Source organism: Protopterus annectens, chromosome 10.part0, assembly GCF_019279795.1.
Source record: "Protopterus annectens isolate FY-2018-M chromosome 10.part0, PAN1.0, whole genome shotgun sequence".
Classification (NCBI taxonomy): domain Eukaryota; kingdom Metazoa; phylum Chordata; order Ceratodontiformes; family Protopteridae; genus Protopterus; species Protopterus annectens.
Genome location: NC_056744.1, coordinates 1,745,896,972 through 1,745,918,730, shown reverse-complemented (window position 1 = coordinate 1,745,918,730; position 21,759 = coordinate 1,745,896,972). Strand labels below are relative to the sequence as shown.

Here is a 21,759-nt window from a genome sequence, read left to right as displayed (position 1 = left end):
GTCGGGATTTTCAATCATCGGTCATCTCCATTGTCGATCTTACGGTGTCGGTTATCTCGTTGTCGGCATTGTCAGCATTCTGTGTTTTCAGGTAGACCTATATATATATATATATATATATATATATATATATATATATATATATAGATTCACTTCATAATCTCGAAATACTAAAATCTTGAATTTCAGTTTTTCGAGACCATGAAATCGAATCCACACAACACTGAAACACCAAAACCGTGAAATTCAAAACACCTAAAACACAGCACGCACCAGACCACACATATATCACAACACCCACATTGCAACATAAACAAACAAAACAACACACATCCACGAACCTACAACACAAATAAGCATGGGGGTAAGCCTCCTGCACCCCCCCATGTGGGGGGCTGTGCCTTCCTCACTTATATATACTATCTCCGAGATCCCACAAACAGTACAGTAAACAAAAGCAAACACACATACACACACATTCTACAGTCCCTCACACACACATCACACATATCAGCACACACACATACACTCAAACTCCCACCAAAAACCCTTACAAAACACTCACTGACATAATACCTAAATCCACACATGGCACCGCACACCATCCACATACAATCCCGGACATTACGTAGCATAAAGCCATAACTGCAAATTTGAGATATTCAAATTCGTGATTATGCACTTTCGCTATTTTTCAAACTTCGACTTTATAGTCTCGAGATACTGAAATTCGACATTTCAGTCTTTCAAGATTATAAAGTGTTTTTATATATATATATATATATATATATATATAATTATATATGTATATATAATTATATATATCTATCTATCTATATATCTATATATATATATATATATATATATATATAAATTACAAGCAGATAGTTATGATAAAAATAGAAAGAGATGATAATGAAGCAGGGAGAAGTTCAAGAAATAAAGAGAAAAAGGGTTTTGGATCCAAATCCTTAAGGAGAATAATAACAGCCATATTAAATATTATATACATAAAGTAGCAGAAGGTACTCTCAGAACTAAGCCAACACAAGAATGGAGAAAGGAGATTTTCCCAATAGGGATGACTGCAAGTAGGGTTACAGAAAATAGGCAATAGGAGGATGTGATTTACTGGTGAAACCTGGGAAAGGAAGCAAGGCATTGGGACAAATATCTAGAGATGAGAGTTAATAGAGTGGGATTAGGCCAAAGAGACATTTGGACTGCATTCCCTACCAAGAATTGATATCGGAGTATAGGAAAAAAGTAAGGATAGCGAATTTTTAAGTGAAAGACCAGCTCTGGTAGAGTTTGTAATCCAGACTTGAGCAAATGGTGTTCTTAAAAATGGATAATTAGTAGGGCATATAAAATATTACATAACTATAAGAATCAGAGGAGGTTAGAAAAGACCGGGGAGAGAGACTGGAAAAGCAATTTACTTGAGAACAATGAGAAGACACATGTATGGCTCCCATGTATACAGTAAGCAAAGTCCAGAGGGTTTAAGATTTTTGCTTGGAATTGTTTGCAAAGGCATTTTATATCCCAAATAGACTTCATAGAATTTTTCCACAGGTAGATAACAAATGCTTCAGAGGTGATGGGGAGGAAAGTTGTAGCTGGAAACATATGTTTTGGGAGTGTAATGAGTTGGCAGATTTTAAAAATTCTCTACATAGTACTCTGTCATTAATACTGGGGGGGCAAATGGCTTTAAAACAGAATTAACTCTTTTGAACTGCAACACATGATCTTAATTGCCTAGACACAGTAATTCCTTATTACGTTTAATTCTGTTGGCTGCTGTTGCTTGCTAGGTCAAGATAAAACAGGTGAGCATCATGGGTTCTTGTTCAAGCAGATGTTCTTCATCTCCCATTGCTGCAGTCCTGACATATGGGGTACTCCGCTGCCCACAATCGGCCCGAATACCAAAGGGCTAGAACCGGCGTCGGTCATCGGCGCCCGAGACTGACGTCAGTATGTCAGTACAAATGCGCATGACCGACGCCATAACCTCAGTCTTTCTTGCCGCGTGGTCCTAAGCAGAAGCAGCATTTGCAAGTGCCGTTCGGCATTCTGGAATTGTCGGTTTTCGAGTTTCAGACCGGAGACCAAGTTGGGCTAAGTACCCCGTTGGGGACACTTTTGTCTTTTTCTTGCCTCAGTATTGACGGATGTCAGAAAAAGTTAATAACTGTATTTCTTGTGGGAAACAGATTCCTCATAGGGATTACCATTCACTCTGTATTCCTTGTTTGGGGCCTGAGCACGACGTTGTTGGGTGTCGGTTTTGTGCTACTTTTAACAAGCGTACTATTAAACGTCGGTTGGACTGTGCTAGGCTGGTGTTTGGTAAACGTTGTAATTACAACATGCCGTCGGATTCGCCGATGCCTGGTTCTTCTAAAAAACGCAAAGAGAAGGCTTTGCGGTCCAAACAGGATGAGTCGTCCACTCCGGACGCAGGTTCTATAGAACCACTGGCTACTTCAGCGGCTCCTTCTGACAGTTTACCAGAGTCTCAAGGGGAGCCTTTGTTACTACAGGAAGTGGCTTCTCCTGTTTTAGGCCAGGCTGAGGGTGCTTCTCTGTTGTCAGTGGTTCCCTCCCCTCATAGGGTAGTTAGGCCTCCTCCTTCTCAAAGCAAAGCCCATTCTAAGTCTAAGTCTGCCCCTGCTGGTGTTAGTCCCCAGGGTCCAGCTCCTAGGAAGCACATGTTAAAGATGGCTGAAGATTTGATTACTTTAATTGGGGTTCTATGCCCCCCCTGAGAAGAGGCCCAGGGTAGAGACAGAGTTGGAGGGTTTGGTTCAGTCTTCCAATGAGTCAGATTTTTCTGTGGAAGAACTTCAGGATTTCCCTCCCTATTCTGATTCGGAGGCTGAGGACACTTCTCCCTCTGCGTCCCCTCCAGAAGATTTTTCTTTCTCTGAGACTTTGCATTCCATGAGGGAACATTTCAAATGGGAAGGCCAGGATTATTCTGATTCTCGTAAAAGGCTAAGAGAATTCTTGTTTTTGCCTCAGCATAGGCCCTTGGCTATTCCCCCTGTACTGGATATTGTTCAGGATGTATTTTCTGAGGCTGCCCTTAACCCAGATTCTCTGCCTCCTGCCCCGGTTAAACCAGATAGATACTACAAGGTTCCGGAAGCTCACAAGTACTTATTTAAGAGTCCTAGGGCTGATCCAGAAACTATTTCTCAAGGCTCCAAAGGTGTTAGGGCTTCTGTGGTTAAAAATCCAGTTCCTCTGGACAAGGATGCTAGGGCCCTGGATAGGTGGGGTAAAAAACTGTATACCTCTTCTACTTTGGCTATGAGGGCTTTAAATTGTCAGTTTCATATGCTCAGGTATCAAAATTATTTGCTGGGTCAATTGCAATGTAAAGTAGATGCTTTAGCTGAAGGTATTGAATGTAAGGAGCTTCAGGATGTAGTGCATGCTTCAGACCAAGTTGGTAAGCATTCTTTGCAGTGTGGTTTTGATGCTTTACAGGCTTCTTCCAGGGTGGCTGCTACTAGTTCAGTTGTTCGCAGGCATGCCTGGCTTAAAGATCAGACCTTGTCAGAGCATGTTAAGCTCGAATTATGGATGCTCCTCTGCAATCTGATGTTCTTTTTGGCCCTCCAGTAGAATCAGTTTTGAAAAAAATGGAGGAAAAAGCTAAGTCTATGCAGACAGTTAAGGACTTTTTACAGGTTCAGCCCCCTAAGTTCAGTAGGAATTGGCCTGCTAAGGGTTGGTCTTTCCCCTCTTCAGATTATCGATCTAGGGGCAGATCGAGGCGTGGTAGGGGTAGGGCTTCCTCTCAGGGCCCTATTACTTCTAGGACTTTGAGTTCTTCTACCCCTTCTGCTGGGGAGGGCAGGGGTCAGTCCTTTCGGAAACAGTCCCAATGACCTGTGTCTTCAGCTGCCGGACTCTGCCCTGCTGGCAGCTCCTCTAGGAGGAAAACTGGGACTTTTCAAAAGGAATTGGCATTTGGTTACCCAAGACAAATGGGTATTGGACATAATAAATCGAGGCTACAAGTTTTATTTTCACACATTCCCTCCTTTCAAAGGTATGCTGGATGTGCCTCATCAGCAAAGACTGGAAGCACAGGCACAGATTTCTTCTCTGCTTCAGTTGGGAGCAATACAGGAAGTACCTTCTGCAGAGAGAGGCACAGGGTTTTATTCCCATCTTTTCTTAGTGCCAAAGAAAGGAAATACTTGGAGACCAATTCTGGATTTGTCCATTCTAAACACCTTTCTGGAAATTCCAAAATTCAAGATGTTAACACTGCAACAGCTGTTGCCTATGCTGGGCAAAGATCACTGGATGGTGACTCTGGATCTCAAAGAGGCCTATCTTCACATTCCTATCAGGCCCAGTTGCAGGAAATTCCTGAGATTTCGGAATGGGAATTTGCATTATCAGTTCTCTGCATTGCCCTTTGGCTTGTCTGCTGCGCCCAGGGTATTCACGAAAGTCCTGGCTCCAGTAATAGCTTTTCTCAGACTAAAAGGAATTCAAATTTATCCTTATCTGGACGATTGTTTGATTCTGGCTCAAGGCAAGCATGAACTTCTTCAACATCTGCAGTATGTAATGACAGTTTTAAGATGCCTAGGGTATTCTGTGAACGAAATAAAGTCCAGTCTAGTACCCTCACAAGAGATGTGTTTTCTGGGTGTCAGACTGAATACAGCTGCTCAGATGGCATTTCTTACCCCGGACAAACAAAGAAATCTTCACCTATACTTCCAACAACTATCAGTAATGTTCAGGCTGACTGCAAGGACAGTCCTTCAAGCCTTGGGGTTCATGGCATCTTGCATTCTAGTACTTCCCAATGCCAAACTGCATATGAGGAAGCTACAATGGTATCTCAAAAGCGTTTGGACTCAACACAGCCACGATTTGGACACTGTCATTCGGATTCTACCTTGCATTCAGAAGGAATTTCTGTGGTGGGCTCAGGAATGTCACCTAAACAAGGGGCTCTCTGTGACCCAACCAAAGGCAAGTCAGATTTTAACGACAGACGCCTCGGAGTCAGCCTGGGGAGCTCATTTCAGAGGAAAATGGATTCAAGACCTTTGGCCCCCAGAGCTACTTCACTTGCATATCAACATGAAAGAGATGCTAGCAGTTCAGTTTGCTTTGGAAGGATTCAAGAGCCTACTTCAACCAGGACTGGTGTTGATTCGAACAGACAACACGACTGTCATGTGGTACATCAACAAGCAGGGGGGAACTCATTCTTACCCTCTTTGCAGACAAGCAATGCTGTTATGGGAAACTGCTTTGAATCTGCACATCACTCTTCGAGCACAGTTTCTGCCAGGAGCACAAAATTCTTTAGCAGATGTTCTGAGCAGACAGATTGTGGATCCTCACGAGTGGAAATTGGACCCTCAGGTATTTCTTCAGTTGACTAGGGCTTGGGGAACTCCAGACATAGATCTGTTCGCCTCTCCTCTGAATTTCCAACTGCCACTGTTTTGCACAAGGCTTTTTCATCCAAAAGCCTGGAAAATAGATGCACTATCCTTCAGTTGGAGCAACCTTCACGTGTATGCTTTTCCTCCTTTGCCTCTTCTTCCAAAGGTGCTGTTGAAAGTCAGGAGGGACAAACCTTGCATGATCCTTATAGCACCGGATTGGCCTCGTCAGCATTGGTACCCTCTGTTGAGGAGCTTAATTCAAGGAACACCTTGGCCATTACCACGGATTCCTCACTTATTGTCTCAGGAAAACAATCATTTTCTCAATGTCAGGGTGCAATCCCTACACCTGACAGCCTGGCGATTCTGTTTTAGAGAAGGAGGGCCTTCAGCTCCCTCAACAAGTTTTGGATGTTATTTTGGAAGCCAGGCGTCCTAGTACTCGAAAGGTTTATGCTGATAAATGGAAGAGATTTTTCTTTGGAGTTCAGCTAAAGGCTTTGATGTCACATTGCCTAATTTGAGTTGTACATTGCAATATTTGACTATTTTATTGGACAAGGGTTTGTCCTTCTCTTCTGTAAAAGTGCATGCTGCAGCTATTTCTGCTCACTATGATTGTGACCCTCCTTTATTTTCACATCCATTGGTTAAACAGTTTCTTAGAGGGCAAAGAATATAAGACCCCCACGGAGGGCTCCTACTCCTACCTGGGATCTTAATTTTGTTTTGAAAAAGCTGACTCTGCCTCCTTTTGAACCTGCAGCTACGGCTGAATTGAAGTTGTTGTCTTGGAAGACTGCTTTTTTATTGGCTGTTACTTCTGCTAGACGGGTATCTGAATTACAGGCCCTCATGGCAGTGGAACCTTTTCTGATTTTTCACCAGGACAGAGTTTCCTTACGTACTAATCCTACTTTTCTGCCTAAGGTGATTTCTAATGTGGCATTGAACCAATCTATACATTTGCCTACTTTTTATGCTAACCCCCAAATGAAGGGGAAAAGTTTTGCATTCTTTGGATGTACATAGGCAGTTAAGGTATTATTTGTTCAGAACCAAAGAGTTCAGAAGATCACAACAATTATTTGTTTCGTTTGCTTTGACTTCACGAGGGAAAGCTGTCTTGAAACAAACTATTTCCAAAAGTGGATTGCCCATTGTATTGCTTTTGTTACTCTGTTACTCTCATCATGGAAAGGAGGTTCCAGTTGGGATCAGGCCTCATTCTACTAGGGCTACGGCCACCTCTACTGCTTTTTGAGAGGGTAGCTACTAAAGACATTCTAGAGGCAGCTACTTGGAGTTCTGTACATACCTTTACAAAGCATTATCATTTACCTCTTTATTCTAGGTCTAGGGCTGGGTTTGCCACTGCAATCTTACAGGGCATGTTAGCAGCTCCTAATGCTACTTAGTTGTCCTACCTCCCTTTTTTCCGTTGCTCTGGGATTCTACCCATATGTCAGGACTGCAGCAATGGGAGACGAAGAACATAGTACAGTTTTGTACCTACCATAAATGTAGATGTTCGAGGATCTCCATTGCTGCAGTCCAATTTTCCCTCCCTCCTTCCCCCCTTTTGTCTTTGTAGGTTGGGGTTTGGGTGGTGTTTTTTGCATTCTGACGTCTGAGGCAAGAAAGACTGAGGTTATGGCGTCGGTCATGCGCATTTGTACTGACACGTACTGACGTCAGTCTCGGGCGCCGATGACCGACGCCGGTTCTAGCCCTTTGGTATTCGGGCCAATTGGGCAGCGGAGTACCCCATATGTCAGGACTGCAGCAATGGAGATCCTCGAACATCTACATTTATGGTAGGTACAAAACTGTACTTTTTATTGTATACAAACACATCATAAATGAGATTAAGTAACTTTAACTTAAAAACAAACTAGCTGTCGTGCACATAGATGTTAACACTCTGGCTGCACCTTTAAAATGGCACTGAAGCTAACACATGGTTGGCATTTATATGCACACACAAATCTTTGAAATGCTTCTTAAAGGTACAGCACACCTGTTATTCTACATATTCCCTCTTTGAGAAGATGAGTTAGGCATTGTCACTGATATGAATGAATATGCAGTTTACACAGAAATGATTTTCATCATGCAATTATACAAAGCTAGATACATATATACAACTATGTCCAAGTTGTTGTGTATTTCACATTAAGCTTTTAAATGCGACCATATCATGTGACAAAATTTGAGATCTGGTTTAGCAACTGGGATTGTCTCTGTTGACTGTTCAATCTTAGGAACACTGAATCATCTGCCAGAACAGTACCAGGAATCAAGACATGTTCTGGAACAGGAATGCCATCTGGATTGCTCTGAGAGTTAGAGTCTTTATCACAGTTACAATGCTGCAGTATTGGTTCTGCTACAGCAAGAAGATGTCTGCGATTTCTCCTGTACTCCACACCCTTGGATTTAACAAAATAAGATCTTGGCTCTGCACAAATACTCATTACTTGACCAATCTGGTCGAAACCTTTCACTGTTTGTATCCTCATTGTCTCTCCTTTTCCCAGTAGACGAAGAAATCTGCTCAACTTGTCATAGCTGGATTTTTGGAAAGAACGCTTTCTAGATAACTGGGCTTTGATTGCTTGGTTGTTTGTAGCTTTAGGCCTCAATAAACTGGAACTGATAGGCAATGTTGTTCTGGTTTGCCTAGATAGAAGTCTTTGAGCAGGTGAGCCAAGTATATCATAATGGGGTATGTTTCTGAGATTGAATAAATAAAAAGAAAATATCGGTATTATCACGCTTTGACTTCTCAGGTAATTGCTTTGCACTCTGTACTGCATGTAGCAAGTCCATTTGATTGCAAATTCTCTGGACTACTATTAATATGTATGAAGTCCCATTCTCTGGCAAATTTATGAAACAATTGACTGGTGAATTGCGTACCATTGTCAGAGATTAGTTTCTGTGAACTGAAATGGACTGAGAAATGGCATTTCAACTTAGTAATGATTGTAGTAGAAGTGAGACTAGGTAGTAGAGCGATCTCGAGCCAATTTGAATAAGAGTCTACCAGTACTAAGTAATGTTGATTGTTCCACTCGAATATGTCAGTAGCTACAACTGACCAAGGTAGATCAGGGATTTGACTTAGCTGAAGCAGGTCTCTTTGCAAATGCGCTTTAGTACTATTACACACTGAACAGGAAGAAAGTACTCTATCAATGTCTTTTGCTAGAGAAGTCCAAAATACTAGTCCTGTTACCCTTCTATTAGTATATTCGGAACTCAAGTTTCCACACTGCAAACTCTGGATATATTCTTGTTGTAAGGAAGCAGGAACAACAATTTTAGGACCTTTGAAAATAATGCCATCTTCCATCAACAACTCATCTCTATAAGAAAAGTAAGATGGCACTTCTGGTGGCACACTAAATTGCTTTGCCAGTCATCCAATCGATATAGTGATTGAGCTTCTGCAAAACTGGATCAGTCATTATATGTTTGCTTAGCTCATCAAGTCTTGTGGTAGAAAAATTCTACAGACCATTTTGAAGTTGTACGTTTGCAGTTTAAGCATCATTCTTTGTAATCTCACTGGAGCTGAATGCATAGGCTTCTTTAAAATAGTACCCAAAGGTTGATGATCAGTTTCAATCTGGATTTTTTTACCATAGACATAATCATGAAACTTGGAACATACAAACACTATTGCCAAATGTTCTTTCCCAATTTGAGCATATTCCATCTCAGTCTGGGTAAGTGTTCTAGATGTGCAAGCTACTGGCCTGTCTACTTGAAGAATAACTGCACCTAAACCAAATTTCGAAGCATCGCAGGAAAGAGTCACTAGTTTGTTGACATCATCGTATCTTAATGTTGGTGAGGTAGCAATTTTCTGCTTAAGAACTTCAAATGTTCTGATGCTGATCTAGCCATGACCAAGTAACATTTTTATGTGTGAGCTCTCTCAAAGGCGCTAGTCCCAAGCCAATACTTGTAAACAAATGAACTACATATGTAACTACTGGTAGTCTGAATTTGCACTTCAGAGGATTGAGCTTTAAGTTCACTTCGCATGCTCTGTCTAGAGCTCTCTTAAGATTTCTGTCATGCTCTGCCTCACCATTGCCTCCGACCAATATATCATCTACTATTATGGCACAAGGATAACCCAAAGAAATTTGTTCCATTGCATGCTGAAAGATTTCAGTTGCAGAATTTATTCCAAATGGCATCCCGAGGTATCTTCCAAATGGGGTACTGAATGTAGTCAGTGATGGTGAGCATCTTGGGTTCTACTTCAAGCAGCTTTATTGTATGCAAACACATCATAAATGAGATTAAGTAACTTTAACTTATAAAAAAAAATAACTATCATGCACATAGATGTTAACACTCTGGCTGCACCTTCAAAATGGCACTGAAGCTAACACATGCTTGGTATTTATATGCACATACAGATCTTGGAAGTACTTCTTAAAGATATAGCACACCAGCTATTCTACAGCTGACAAAAAATAAATTACTAGAGAATGGAAATCAAAGTCTAAACCAACTGTATTTGAAGTACTGAATATTATAAAAGAGATAAAAGGACTGGAAGAGGCACCTTTAGAAAAGGGAAGGGGCAAATTGCATAGACATTAGAAATAAATGGAAATTGTGGGAGCAATGCATGCAGAATAATGTTCAGGGGGAGGAGTAAGGTTTAAGGGAAGGCAGGACTTCAGCAATTTATGTAATGCTGGACTGATATAGTTTCAAAGAAAGAAAAGATACATGATGTATAATGTATGTAAATGGAAAACGTTAGCATGGTTTGTTTTCTTCTCTGTTAATGTATGTTTGCCTATGCTTTAATAAAAATGTAATAAAGGTGGCTAAAAAAACAAAAAGCTAACAACTTGCTATGTTTGTACCAGATCATTAAACTGATTTCAGGTTCTTAACATGATGAACAATTTTACACATTGCTCTGACCTCTGGAAGAAGAGTACTTGAGTTGTAAGCTCATATGCTGTGTTAGCCTTATCTCAATTTCTACAAAGACAGGTCTTTGAGAACTAACCTTTCTATTATGCCTAAAGTGGTACCCAAGTTTACCTTTATCCAGTCTGTCTATCTCCCTGTCTTCTTTCCAGAACCTAAAAATGATAAGAGAAAGGATACTTCATACCTTGGATGTCCATAGACAACTGAGGTGCTACTGTGACAGAACAAAGTCTTTCAGAACTTCTGATCCGTTATTTTTGTGTTGTAAAGATAAGAAGAAAGGACAAACTGTGTCAAAGCACACTGTTTCCAAATGGTTGACACGGGCTATTATCTTTTTTTATTCCCACCACAAAATAAACTATTCCAGCCAGACAGGGTCAGGGTTCACTCTACCAGACCTGGCTTCATCTGTGGCTTTTTGGAAAGAAAAAGCATTATAGTGAATTGGTCCTCTGCACATACTTTTACAAATCATTATAAACTAGACCCATTCTCTATGTCCGGGACAGATTTTGCTAGGACCATTCTTCAGGAGCTTCTGGACCCCTCTTCTTACAAGCTCTGATGGCTGTTCCACACTTACTTTTTTCGACAAGGATATGGTTACTTTTAGAACTAATCTTTCCTTCAAGCCTAAAGTGGTTAATGAGTTATCCTTAAATCAGTCTATCAATCTCCCCTCCTTCTTTCATTTTCCTCCTCCTCAAAACAAAGGGGAAAGAATTCCTCATTCACTGGATATGCAAAGACAGCTTAGATTATACCTGGACAAGAATGACAATATTAGGATGTCAGACCAGCTCTTTGTGTCTTTTCAAAAAAAGAAATTGGGGTTTCCAGTCTCTAAGCAAAGCATTTCTTCCTGGATTTCCAAAGCCATTTCCTTTTGTTATTGTTTTCATGGGAAATAGCTTCCCACTTATTTTATTTATTGACATTTGTTGACTGGGAAAGTCCACTGGGCTTGAGACCCATTTTCAGTGGAGGCCCAGGGAGAAAAGCTCCAAGTTACATGAAAATCATTCTGTAAGGAAACAAAATTTAACTAAAAGCAAGTGAAATAATACAGAAAACTATCTAAACAGCAAATATGTTGTAAAAAGGCATAATACAGTAACAATTGAACATTAGCATGTAGGAAAATTATACATTTAGAAATATTTAACAATACAGCTCAATTTTTTTGGGGGGTGGGAAAACGGAAAGATAGAATTAGAGAGTTAAACTTAAAGGTAAGACTGATATAGTTAGAATCTTATAGCTAGGTAGTGGGAATAAGTAGATTATAGATGGCATATATTTAATGGTAGTATTAAAAGTAGAAAGTGACAGAGAAGAGAAAAGGTGTTCAGATGGTTGTATTGATGTGTGGACTATGATACTAAAGATTATGGATAACTTGTATGGTGTAACAGCATAACATATACATAGGTATATTTGCTACGTGAAACAGTTTTGCTAGATTAAGGAGGCTGTGGATATGTGTTGCATGTGCAGCTGGGGTTATCAGTGAGATGTTGTTTTAGTTTTCTTTTAAAGGAGATTATATTGTCTAATTCTGTAACTGATGATGGGAAGGTGTTCCACAGCTTAGTTATGGAATGGGAATGGAGACAGCTACCTGCTCTTTTACTAGGTTTTGATACTGTAAGTAGGTGTTTGTTGTTAGAGCGTAGATTTTTGAATGGGACATAAGGTTCAATGATATTTTTCAGGGAAGGGCAACACTTGGGTTTATAAACGAGTTTATGGGCAAAGATAAGTTGTGTGTAATGTAGGTAATGGCCAAATTCTAGCTAGTTTAGTTCTTTAGTGGCCTGGCAATGGTGGGTGCGATTTGGTTGGGCTGTTGCGAATGTTGCAATCTTATAATAACAGGACTGTAGTTTGTGTTCAAAGAGTTGTAGAGATTGGTAAAGACAGGAGACCCATATAGTAAGGTTGAAAGGAGAAGACTTTTTGAAAGTTTTATTCGGATGGATTTGTCTAAGTATTGTTTGTTTCTGTAAAGTCTGACTAATTTGAAGTGTCTTTTTTATTGCATTATTAACATCCAAGTCAAAGCTAAGTTTGCTGTCAATAGTAATTCCTAGCAGTTTGGCCTGAAAGTCTGTAGGAACAGGTTTAGATGCAAAAATGAGTAGTTTAGATTTATTAGGGTTAAGTAATAGCTGTGATTGATTTAGCCAGAGTTCTATGGATGTAAAAGCCTTTTGTGTTAACTTTTAGAGGTCAGAGACGTTATTGGAGGTACAAATTATGGTTGAATTGTCTGCATATTGCATGGTAGTACAGTCAGTGGGAACTTTATTTAGGTCATTTATAAAATGTTGAATAGTAGGGGGTTCCAAGACTGACCCCTGGGGCACTCATATGTTATTTGGGAGAAAGCTAGAGAGGTTATTCAGCCATTTTACAAATTGCTGTCAGTTTTCCAAGCAACTAATGAACCAGATTAGGGTGGCATCAGAGCATCTTAGTGAGTGGAGTTGCTGTATAAGTTTGAAGTGGGAGACTGTGTCAAATGCTTTTGAGAGATCCAATAACAGGACTGATGTAAGTAGGTTACTAACGAGTGCGTTATAGATGTAATTTGTGAAGGAGACTAGGGCAGTAATGGTACTGTGGGATGGTCGAAAACCATGTTGTGAAGGGGATAGTAGGTTGCTGCTGGTTAGATATTCAACCAGTTGTTTGTGGATATATTTTTCCATTATTGTAGATAGAAGGGACAGTATGGAAATGGGTCTAAAATTAGATAGGTCATGAGAGTTTCCACCTTCATGAGTAGGGTGATTATTGACTTTTTCCAGAGCTGGGGGACTGTGTGTTCTGCAAGTGATTGGTTTATAAGGATACTTACTGGGAAACATATTGCCTTAGCACTAATTTTGAGGTATTCTGGGGGGAGATTATGAGCGGATAAGGAGCCTGTTTCAATTTGCCAAGTAATGTTTGTATTTGAGAGGTTGCTACACGTTGCAAGTTAAAAGATTGTATGGAGCTGATATTGCTTTGAGGTATGATGGATGGTTTAATGGGGTTGGGGTATTGCCTGCATTTACTAATGTAAAGATAATATCAAAGTTTTTATTACATATTTTACTGATTTTAACTGGGCTTTTGTCTGGAAATGGAGATGGGTTTTGGATGCTGCCAGGATTTAGTAATGAGTTGACAGATTTCCAGAAAAGTTTGGGATTATTACTATGGGTGTTTGTTTGTTGGGAGATGTAAGTCATTTTGTCCTGATTAATGGCCTGTTTTGCTTTGTTTGTAAGTATTTTGAAAGCAGTTTCATTGGGTGGTGTCTTATCTTTTCTCCATTTGTGCCATGCTCAGTCTCTATTAATCAGAAGTTGTTTGGTTGACTTAGCCAAGAAGCATGGTCATGTTTAACTCTCTTTTTTTCTTATGGGGGCTGTGGAGTTAAGGGTATCTAGGAAGATAATATTGAAATAATGTACTGCTTCATCTAAGGGAAAATGTTTCAGTGGGTTCCCGTTTAGTGTTTGTAATAGGTTGCAAAAGTGAGACTGGCTAAAATTGGCTAGATTTCTGGTATATTTGTATGAATGGATGCTTGGAGAGGAGGTTGATAGTCTGTATATTAGTGCTGGTAAGTGGTCACTTAGGGTGTTGGGATTGGAGTAGTAATGTGGGTGGGATACTAATATCCAATCTAGGGTGGATTCAGGGTGATTGCTTGGTGTGTGCTTTGGGGTTTGTATAATTTGTGTAAATTTGAACAGATTGATGGAGTTTGTGGAGTTGGTTTGTGTTAGTTTAAGCTAATTTATATTAGTGTCACCAAGGATTATGGTTGCATTTGAGATGTAGTGGTTAGACCATGATAGGAAATCTTCCAGTATTGGGATATTGGAACCTGGAGGAATATAGATGGTGGCAATAGAAAATTGTTTATGGTTGTTGAAAAATAGTGATGCTAATAGGATTTCCATTATTGAAAGTGGGAATGATTTTTGGGTGGGGTACTATGTTGAAGTGCTTACGATATATTAATGCCAGGCCTCCCCCTTTCTTATGAAATCTATCTTTTCGTAATATTTGATATCCAGGGGGAAGTATTTCTGAGTCAGATATCTGGGGTTTGAGCCAGGTTTCTATTAGAGCAACTATATCAGGTGTATACTGTGTAAGCCATGCATGGAAGTCTGCTACTTTGCTGCAGATACTACAGATGTTTAATGTCACGATGCAAAGGTCTTTTGGTGTTTTCACTGTGAGTGATGTAGAGTTGTTAATATGTTGGGTGGGAGAGGGTCCAGGGTTTGGATAAATATCTCCACTTTGGCATAATAATGTGAAGACAGTCGTTTGGATTGTGGATGAAATGTAGTTAAGTATGGAGTATGCATATGAGATGTACAATTGTTTGATTTTAGGTATATTAAAATGCAGTTTGGTCTTGAAAGTGGTGGTGTCTCTGTGAATGAAGAGTGAAGGTACAGAGAATACATAAGACAGATACATAGTACAAAAAACTGGTATTCAAGCAGAAATAATACTTAACAGAATGAAGTCGTATTTTAAGGTATATATAGATTCAGGTTGAATCCTAACAATACAATTCAGTAAGCATTAATCTTAGTTACGCAAGCAAAGCTTATGGTAGCAATACACAGTTTAAATAATAAACACACAACTGATGCCAGTGCCGTTCCTATGAAGCCCTTGTACTGGCTTAGGACTCACAAAGTGCATCTGTCTTAGTAGACGCAGTATTAGCAGAAAAGCAAACCAGTAATTCAGTTGTATGCAATGTTATCAAGATGCATGTAAAAAAAAACTGTGACTTTTGAACTAAATCCACATCTATATCGACAGAATTACTAGTTTGCAGCAAAGACGATGACATTAAAAAAGCGCATTTAACATAGCATTGCAATTGTTACACAAATACAGTTTGCAAGAGTAGGTACGCTTCATGCACATATTATAGTGAGAGAGGAGTATAAAAAGCTAGTTAAGTTAAGAAATGATAACATAAAATCACAAATTCAGTACAGTACAATATGTTTTAGTAAGCTGCAGTTATTTAAACTCTGGGCCAAGTCAGCTGCACTGTGTAAGTATACTGTATGCAGTATGCTTCTGAATAAAATCTTAATAAATACATGCCAAGGTATACAAGTTTAACATCATTACTTCTGTAAGCAGCCTGAGAAAGAGGACTGCATATATTAATCATCATAAAAATGAGCAGCTTGTTTAAATACACAGTAATGAGATATATTGCTTAGAGTGACACAGCTGTAGGCCGCATAACTCATTCATCCAAAGCATTGGCATCCTCTGGAGTGTTTTTCAAGGGATGGAAGCAGTTACATAGTCTTCTATTCTTAACGTTTACTAAGCATTACAACTTGGATGTGTTTTATAGAACTAGGGCAGAGTATGCTAACTCCATCCTTCAAGGCTTTCTGGACTACAACTCTGCTCCTTGTTCCTTTACCCTTCCTTCTGGTCAGTTTTAGTATTCCCAACTGTCAGTAATACTGCAGCAGTGGTCTTAGAAGGACATAGTACAATTGTGTGAAAATTTACTATAACAGTAGATGTCTTACTGATCACTGTTGCAGTATTACATCCCACCATCCTTTCCCCTTTTGAGTTTGTTTTGTCCTTCCTGACCGAGTTGGACTGCTTCCTTACCTTTTTTCCTTCTCTTTGCGGGATATGTACATATGTAAATAGCTACACCTCCTTCTGCTTTAGTGTTTTGATCTTGTCAGGCAAGTTCTGTGATAACTTGCACTTTGGGCTTAGGTAATATGTAGGACATTGGATTGGTCATGAGAAAGGCACCCAGGCTTTGTTATGTAGGCCAAAAGTATGGCTATAAAAAACACTCAGGAAGCAAGCCAGCAAAACCAAAAATGACTGCTACAAATATGTAAATCACAAAGGAAATTCATCCTTGGCAAGATATCCAATCTGTTAGTAATACTGCAACAGTGATCAGAAGGAAATCTGCCATTATGGTAAGTTCTGACATAGTGTACTTTTCTCAAGCTGAGTGATATGTTTAGACAAATACATGCCAAAATAAACATTATATTCAGTAATGGGTCTGATGAGATATGCTTAAAGGAGAATTAAGATTCCTTTGGGGCTAGAGAAGATGCCTTTGGAAATTACATGAGCCAGATAGAAGCCTTTCCAAACTACTGTTGAGACATGAAGGTCAAAATGTAAGGTGGTATGAAAAATGGAACTAAGATCCCTTATGACAGTGCATAATGGGAGGGGTGTGTTACCTCTATGGTATAAAAATAGTTTGTATACCAAAATGAACTATATTCCATAGGTGACATTTGATTTGAGACCATTGTCCTTGCACTAATTGTTAATTTGGTCTAACTCATATTTGGAATAATTATGAGTCAGTGGATGACTGAATGACAACACTGTTTTATAGCTGTCTTCAAATTTACATAACCATATGTCGAGAAACTTGGCACGAAGGTCTGAGAAATAGATGCCAAACATGAAGGAGGGGCAGCATTGAGCCATGAGTTACACCACTGGAAACTTTTTGTTCTCAAAAGTGACACCTGTGACTGTAACCACATGGATTCTATTAGGCAACAAGGTATCTATCCACTGCACAACATTTGGATTTATATTCAAGTTTAGAAGTATATCAATAATGCCTGCATGGTAACTAGTGTCAAGGACATTGTCCAGGTCCAGATATGATGAATATACTGCAAAAGCACTATCCAGTTCTTAATGTTACTTTTGTTATCCCCCCACCAACGTCATAGCCTGATGGCTCTTTTATGTGCACCCAAGTGGCTCATTTAATTCACAGTAGCAAGAGCCAAGAATCCCCAGGCAAGGCGAGATCTGTATGTCTGATTTGTTACTTCCAAGGAATCCCAATGAGCTCATTTGCTCAGCGGCAAGAGTCAGCTGGTGGGGAGTACGCTAACTTGCTAGTCCTATGGGGCAGCTTTACCCTCACTCCTTGTGGAGCAACCCCCTCTCATGTGGCTGCTCTTTTAAACTCCACTGTGTGCTTCCCACACAGGGGAAGCATGCCTCCACATGCTGAATTCCCTTTGGTTTACTGTGGAACTTGTACATGACAACATGGGCTCCCTAAGCTTGAGCTCAACAGGATGGAATACCTAGTGTACCCCCACTAGGTGTCATTGATGTGATGAGTCAGGGACATCTAACTCCTCACAGGATGGGAAAGCTTGCAACAGCCACTCACTGCCATCATTCCCTGCCAGCTCCTACAGATGCCCAAGTCAGTATTCAAAAGTTGGTCACCTTTTTTATAATCAGGGCATTATCCATCTAGCCCATTGAGAAATAACTGCTTTGACAAGATCAAAATTGATGAGGATCCCGAATCTATTTCCAAAATAATGTGGTTTAAAATAATATATTCCATAGCTTTACATATGAGGGTAGTAAGACCAATGGCGGGCTGTCAATATTTGATATATGTATTTGTATAAATAGCTTGACCTGTTCAATGAATTTGATGTATTTTAAGAGAAAGACTTTACTTTTCTTTTTCTTTCAGTTATAATCCACCAGCTGTAATATACTTTAACCTCAGATAGTCTATCTTTGTGTTAAAAAATCCTGAAATTGCAGGCTTAAACAAAAATAAAAAAAATATTTAGCCATCATGACATTCTGAAAAAAATGCAGTTTAAAAATATCTATAATTTAATAATATAAAGTCATGGTAAATGTGCCAGGGCTTTTTTAAAATTTTAATTCTATTACAGCTCATTGTGTACAACAAATTATTCCAAAAAAGAGTGAAAGTTGTGGTACATATGACATGTGCATGGGTTCACCCTTGCTTATGACTGGTGGCAAACTCATTGGCAACACCTATTCTGCTTTATTTAAACTATATCATCCTAACTTTGTGCAACTCCCTTGAAGACTGTCAGGTCAAGGTGCTGGGACATTTTGTCTTTAGAACGGTTTCTCAATATTTCTGTGTCACAGTTCTCCAACAGTCAAGGGCCATAACTGCATTTGGGTCATTGGTGTCACAGACAGAAGCTCCACTCTGCACCAGTAGACCAGAAACAGATCCATTTTTCCATTTTTTTCAACACAGTCATCACTGTGGCTCTTAATGAATCCTTCAATGTTAATATGCAGTAATATACCACAGTACAATGCTGATTTAGGATAGCAGTGGTTCATACATTAAAATGCATAACAAACACAATTGCGCGTCTGCACCCACACACATGCACACTCAGATATGTCTGTGTGTGTGCGTGTGTGTGTGTGTGTGTGTGTGTGTGTGTGTGTGTGTGTGTGTATGTATATATATATATATATATATATATATATATATATATATATATATATATTAAAATACAAATAGATATATTTATATAGATACATAAAATAGACCCATTCACCTAACTTACCAAATATAATCAGGAAATCCTTGTGGAGTGGGTGAGCTATTGATGAGTGATTAACTTGAAAGGAAATGTTAACATCTGTATCAGTCTCAGTAGGTGTAATGGTGAGAGTACTGTCAATTCGGAAAGTACCATCTTCATTCTCCTGTGGGTCACCAGTAGTAGAATAATTTACAATATGGTCATTCTGAAACCAGGCAACTGCAATATCCTTTGGATAGAAATGATTTCCTGTAGCTTTGAGCTTCCATTTTCCATTTTTGTTCACCCCTTGATTAAAGACTGTCAACACAGGTGGAGCTGAAATATAGTACAGGTAGAATATTATATTCTAGATAATATGGGATGGTTGCATTTTGCTTTTCAACAAGCTACTCTTGAAGGTTTTCCTGACTCTTTTTACTGTGATAGTTTGGTCATAAAGCTGACATTGACACTATATAGCAACTTAAAAATCAGTCTCTTGACGTTGTTACAATTAAGGTATTTTACTCTGAATTTGTATTTCTTTATATGAAAATTATGAATGCACATGGCAAAACACATGCATACTTTGTTTCAACTGGTTAACTTTTCTGTGCATTTCCTTTTTAGACAGACAATAAGGCAAGTTGCAAGTACATACCAGTAACACACAGAGTTTATGACATGAGATGGACATAAAAGGGCTTCTGAAAACATCATACTTCTCAGAGTCTGTCAACAGTGTAAGATTAGGTTTCATTAAAAGGTAGCCATGTTAAAGCAGACGTATATCTTCATTTTACATTTTACATGCAGGTACAACAGGAATGTTTCAGTAACCTTCAGTCAAGACTAGCAGAATATGCAGTACATTAAGTACAATCAGGTTTGGGAACCAAGGTTAAAAAGGGGTGTAGACATTTATATAATTTTGGTATTATTAGGAGACATATTTCAGACACAGAAGTGAGTCAGTTAGTTCGTTTGAACTGATAAGCAGAAAGTCATTGCAATTCAGTCCACAGAAGTTAGGTACAGACACTCGAGTGAGTACAAAAGCCAGATCAAATATAAAGCATTCCAGAATATTAGTTATATTATTCAGGAGTACAATGAGTGCTACGGACATCAAAATTTAGTCCATTTCAGTTTATCAGTACTGTTATTGGATACAGTAAGATTTGACTCAGATATCGTTGACATGTACCTCCACTGTATATAATAAAACGTGCTTAACCAAACTACAGTGTGTGCAGACTTTTATTCTGAAAGGTAGAGGAAGACATGGCACATAAAGGAGAGACTGCACCTTTTCAGCACAGTTCTGGATAAAAGATAAAGACATTCATTCCAGTCTTATTCCAGTTTCTTCCAGTTATTTCCAGTATTCTACAGTCCAATCAATTCTTGCAAACAGTTTTTCAAAAATACAGGAATTCCATTCGATGGGCATTAAATCTGCATTTCTACAAGTGGCTATGTTTGCTCTAGAATGGTTTGATCAGACTGCCACCAGAAGTTCAGTATGAAGAATATTGTGGAAACTCTGAAAGTGATTATATGGCCTTACACTGACACGCCTATATTAGTACATATGTCAAAGAGATGATGCTTAAGACAAATGGGAATGTCAGTTGCAGAGCCTGATTCCTACTAGCTAGATACAAGTCACTCTGCCAGAGGAATGCTGGCCTCTCACATTGGTGATTTCATTGAGGTAGGATTCCCAAGGCTTTACAGCATTGATGAGTCCTCATCTGAAAGCTGCTTTTTGGTTGGATGAGAAGATCATGATGTTTTGTGCTGGTGGCATGCAGCTGGTTGCTGCAGATGGCAAGGAATAAATGCAGCACAAACTTACACAATGAACTTTTGTCACATTCCTGTGATGGCTGCAAGTGGTCTATAACATGATAAAATTCCTAGCAAAACAGAGATTAACTAGGTTAGGTGAAAAAAGGACAAATCTTTTGGGTTGCTACACAGAGCAGACCTGGTGATACATCACCTGTAAACAACTTAGAATCTAACACAGGGCATGCTTCCGTGAAAACAATACATGAGGCAAACATGTTCATTTGAAAACTGAAGTTTGAAAAGATAAATTGCAATGTTAGCATTTGAGAAAGGATGGCTATCTGAAATGAATTTATTTACTTATATTTGTTCACCAGGTGAACTAATAAGATGAAGGTACTTAAGATGACCATGACACCTTGTCACTGAGTGAAGAAGTAAGATTTTCACCTGTTTGTTGGCTCACCAGATGTATCAAGGAATGTTTCTCTCTGGGCCTGAACTGAAACATGACAATTCTATTTGGATGTCCCCGGTAAACAAGTATCAGTAAATAAATAGGTTCATAGGAGATTGCTATGTTAATGGCCCAAGAGCCCTTATAAGCCTAGCTATATTTAACCCGAGTTTCCCAATTCTCAGTAGCTAGGTAAATGAAGTTCACAGAGGTATGAGCCTATGCTATGGTATCTAATACCGACTGCCTCTGCCCATAAAGGACACGGGTGTCACCCCAGGAGTAGATTTATAATTACTAATTGATTGATATAAGTTGTACTTGAAGAGGGTCATGGAAGGGCATTGCTTTACATAAATGGGAAGCTTGTTCCAGAGAAGGGATAGTCTCTGAGAGATGTATCTCTCTCCAGCATGATTTATTCATGTCAGAGACTAGGTTAAGATCCCTGAAACAAGTGACTCTCATGCAGTTTGAGTTATGAATGTGGAACATTTCTGTTAGGGCCAGATCAGAGACTGCATTGTAGGCCAGATACAGATTGGCCCTTAGTAGTCTGAAGGAGACAGAATACAGTGATAGGGCTTTCAATCTTTCCATGTACAACTTATTTTTTATACCCTGTATCTTCCTGGTGAGAAATCTCTAGGGTCACTCCAGCTGTTGCAAATGTTTGGTGAGGTAAATG

At 39.3% G+C, this 21,759-nt stretch overlaps 1 protein-coding gene across 4 annotated transcripts in view; it reads right to left on the bottom strand.

Annotated features, from left to right (window-relative positions):
* LOC122813971 overlaps nt 1-21,759 on the bottom strand; it is a 1,592,156-nt gene that overhangs the window by 670,320 nt on the left and 900,077 nt on the right. For 3 of the 4 annotated variants that reach the window (XM_044086526.1, XM_044086529.1, XM_044086528.1), the window contains exon 7: nt 18,857-19,153. The exons of the other annotated variant lie outside the window; for it this stretch is intronic. In XM_044086526.1, coding sequence (XP_043942461.1) covers nt 18,857-19,153 — 297 coding nt within the window. The remainder of the gene's footprint in view (nt 1-18,856; nt 19,154-21,759) is intronic. 4 annotated transcript variants of the gene reach the window in all.